The 3,600-nt window shown below is 34.9% G+C and overlaps 1 protein-coding gene across 1 annotated transcript in view; it reads right to left on the reverse strand.

The window, feature by feature from the left end:
- The window catches only part of PTPRD (protein tyrosine phosphatase, receptor type, D), a 289,678-nt gene that overhangs the window by 213,675 nt on the left and 72,403 nt on the right, over nt 1–3,600 (reverse strand). Inside the window, 1 exon segment of the mRNA XM_009328051.1 lies at nt 2,381–2,522. Within this exon segment, the coding sequence (XP_009326326.1) occupies nt 2,381–2,522 (142 nt within the window).

Consider the following 3,600-nt stretch of genomic DNA (forward strand, 5'->3'; position numbering starts at 1 on the left):
ATCAGATGGAGTGTTTTCCACAAGGCTACTACTGCAGACTGTACAAGATGAAGTTTTGTGTAAGTTTGCAAAGTAGAAGCCTATAATAGAACTACTTCTCTTCCAGGCTAATGCCCTTAGCAGTGAGTTATCCTTTGTCTTGGAAAGTAGTGTAGCAAGTCATTATAGCACTTCAAAATTTTAACCCTGCCAAAATTTCCTTACAATACCCTGTTACTCTGCATGGTCCTTCCTTTCTCTGATGTTATCCCTTTATCTAAATCTACAGTCCCAGTATGTTCATGAGTTCTCCTATGTGCCCAGTTTCACATTAAATCCATAAATCTATTCCTGGGGCCAAAGTATATTCCAGCAGTTGCAAAAGCCGTATGTACTATGGCCCGAAACAACACATAATCCTTCATAGTTCATATTTTTAATTAGAAAATTCATTTTTAATTAAAATTTAAATTGATTTACATTTTGATTTCATAACTAGTAACGTACATGTTTTGTTCATCAGGCAGTTGCATATGCATACCATTATGCATGGTTTTTAAAACAGGATCTGATGCTAGTGTTGTCTGAAGTAGCACTGAGCTATTTGAGTAAGAAATAGGCAGCAGAGCCACATACGCCTTACAAGAAATTGATTAAATAATGAAGAGGCCAAGCAAAGAAACAGATCACATTTTACAGTCAGTCAGTTTTGACACTCAGACAACTCTTCTGCTTTTTTCAGCTGCTATGGCCCTTGGTAGAGAGATGAGGGCTCTTGCTTCTTCTCTACAAACCCCAAAATGAGAACTTCGGTTGGTTTAGAACACTATCTTTCAAAACACATGCATGCACATTTCAAGACCAGAGAGTCTTGTAAATACATTTCAAGAAACTCTGAAGACAAAGAATACCTCTTCTATCTGAGTTTTCACATTTTTTTTGCTTTTTTTTCCACCCTCCTCCCTTTTCCCATCTCCCTTTAATTTACAAAATTTTTAATGCAGTATGAAAATGTCACTTTATGTTTATTTTCAACAATGTGGAAGCTGTGCATAAAAAGTGCTTCTATCAGTTAATAAAGGGAAAACCTTATCTTAGGGAGTTAAGAATAGGTCCATGGTGCTGTTAAAACACGAACCTAACTATCAGTCTTCCCATTTCCATTGGCTAGACTAGGAAGAATTTTTAAAAGATAACAATCATGTCATTAGAGATAAGAACTTTAAATACTAAAAAGGTTTGCTTACACCAGGCTACCTCTAAGAAAAAAATATGTGTGTACTTAGTGTTATTATTTGTTATATATGTACATAGTGTTGTTAGTTGACTTCAACAGTAATGCCAGGACTGTCCGTACTGATTAAAATAGCTAATAAAAGTATAGAAATAAATATTTTTTTTTTCTTCAGAGAAAAACAAGAGAAAAGAAACCTCCTTGTCACCCTACATTTGTTGGGATAGAAGGATAAAAAAAATAAATTATCTAACTCATGCATTTTACAAATTTTCTTCTAAATTCTGTAAAGCTGATTAATCATCTACAATTCCTATAAACAGGTCCCTAGCAGTTAATTCTGCAAATCAAGTAACGCCATGTAATATCACAATACAAGACAGTAATCTTCAGTCATAAAAGCAACCCTGCAAACTGAAGAGTGTGATATTTCATGAAGTGTCTCCAAATCCAGTTTCCATTAATCTCCAGGTGACAGAATGAAACATTCAGGTCATTTTACTACTAGTATTTACTCCTCTGAGTATTATCTAGACAGTAGACTAGGCAGTACATTCATATCCTCACCCCTGAATGATAGTTGAAAAAAATTTTTTTTTCTTTAGTGTCTTCAAACACTTCTTGCTGAAGTAAGAATACAATTCAGGTGATGTATTTGAAATGGAAGAAGCCCTCCCTTTTTTTATGTGTTATATCTTGGGGGGAAAATCTTGTAGCAGCTTAACCGCAAGTTGCATAAAGACCCCTTATGCAACTTTTCAAGGTCACTGTTAATCGGGCAAATTTCTGTGTAAATGCTGATCACACAAAGCTAAGCTACCCAGGGCAGCACTAAATGTAAATCAAATGCATTCATAAAGCAGTGGTTTTTGATCAATAATTGATATAATAATCTGTCGTGCACAGCACTCCTGTTTCACTCATTTCTTCTTTTCTTCACTCTAATCTGTCATACCTCACATACTCAGATTACCATTTTATGGTCAAAAATCAGAAACACAATATTCAAGTATTATGTGAAAATTTTGTATTTAACAGCATCAGGACTATAACAACACCTATTTGAAAAGAACTTTTCTTAACTTTCCTGGAGAGAAACCTCTCTTTTACAACAACATAGCACTTTCATCTCTATGAAGCAAATAGTTATGTTTAGAAAGAACCTACCACGTAAAACAGTGAGTCTCGTGGACACACTTATTTCGCCAACACTGTTGGAAGCCACACATTCATAAATAGCTTCATCTCGTGGCGTGCGCAGTGGTTGTATTCTGAGAACTGATCCAGATCCATCATCAAACTCTATTACCTATAGAAGGAAACAAAAGCTGTCACAGATGTTGTTACAAATGCCTATCCCTCAGTTAATCTGTTCATGAACAGTGACCTGCTGGTATTCATGTTGTCAAAGCCAGGTTCCTTTTTCAAATACACATACCTGAACAAATTCCACACAAATGCAAAAATGTTTAAGTGGCAATGCTTTGTAACATACATTGCTGTTCAGTGAGTATTCAATGGCTGCTCTAAGATAGTTTCAAGAAAAGACAGGATGAAAAACAAACAACACCCCCCCCCCCACCTAACAAGGGCTGTATGAAAGGATTTTGTAACTTAATGCTCTTTTATCCTGAAGTTCACCACCAATCTCTCTCCATTCTCTTAGCTTAAGTACTCTACTTTCAAATGCCAGTTACATTCTTTCTAATTGCTGCAGGCCATATTCCCACTCTACTCAAAGAGTGCAGTTCACTCATTCATTTAGCTCCATAGTGAAAAAGGGTCAGCAACTTCTGAACAACATAGGACTACTCAGTTTTGCTATGCATTTAACCCACAGAATGTAAGTAAATTTATCCAACGATGCATTAGAAAACATGTGACCAGTTAAGAGACTAAATAAGAAGGCTAAACTTTAAGGTTTAGTTTTTAAATTGCAATAGTTACACAAGAAATATTAATTTTCATATGTGAAAGAATTAATTGAATGGCTCTTATTTCTTTCTTGTTCTGCAGTCAGAAACACATCAGATATTGGTGAGTACTGCAGCACTCCAGGCATTGGAAAAGTCTTGGTCATAAATAAGTAATATTATTAATCTACTTAATCTACTTTTTAAAAAATTATTTGTCAAGAATATATGTTATTACTACCATCAGGTAAATGGTACTTAACAAAAAAGGACAGTCACAATTATATATATATATATATATTTTACAAAATAATTAATATTTGGCCATAATCTATATATACTGTCCTGGATTCGGCAGGGATAGAGTTAATTTCCTTCCTAGTAGCTGGTACAGTGCTGTGTTTTGGATTTAGGATGAGAACAATGTTGACAACACACCAATGTTTTAGTTGTTGCTAAGTAGTGCTTACACTA

Source organism: Pygoscelis adeliae, unplaced genomic scaffold (genome assembly GCF_000699105.1).
Source record: "Pygoscelis adeliae isolate BGI_AS28 unplaced genomic scaffold, ASM69910v1 Scaffold45, whole genome shotgun sequence".
Classification (NCBI taxonomy): domain Eukaryota; kingdom Metazoa; phylum Chordata; class Aves; order Sphenisciformes; family Spheniscidae; genus Pygoscelis; species Pygoscelis adeliae.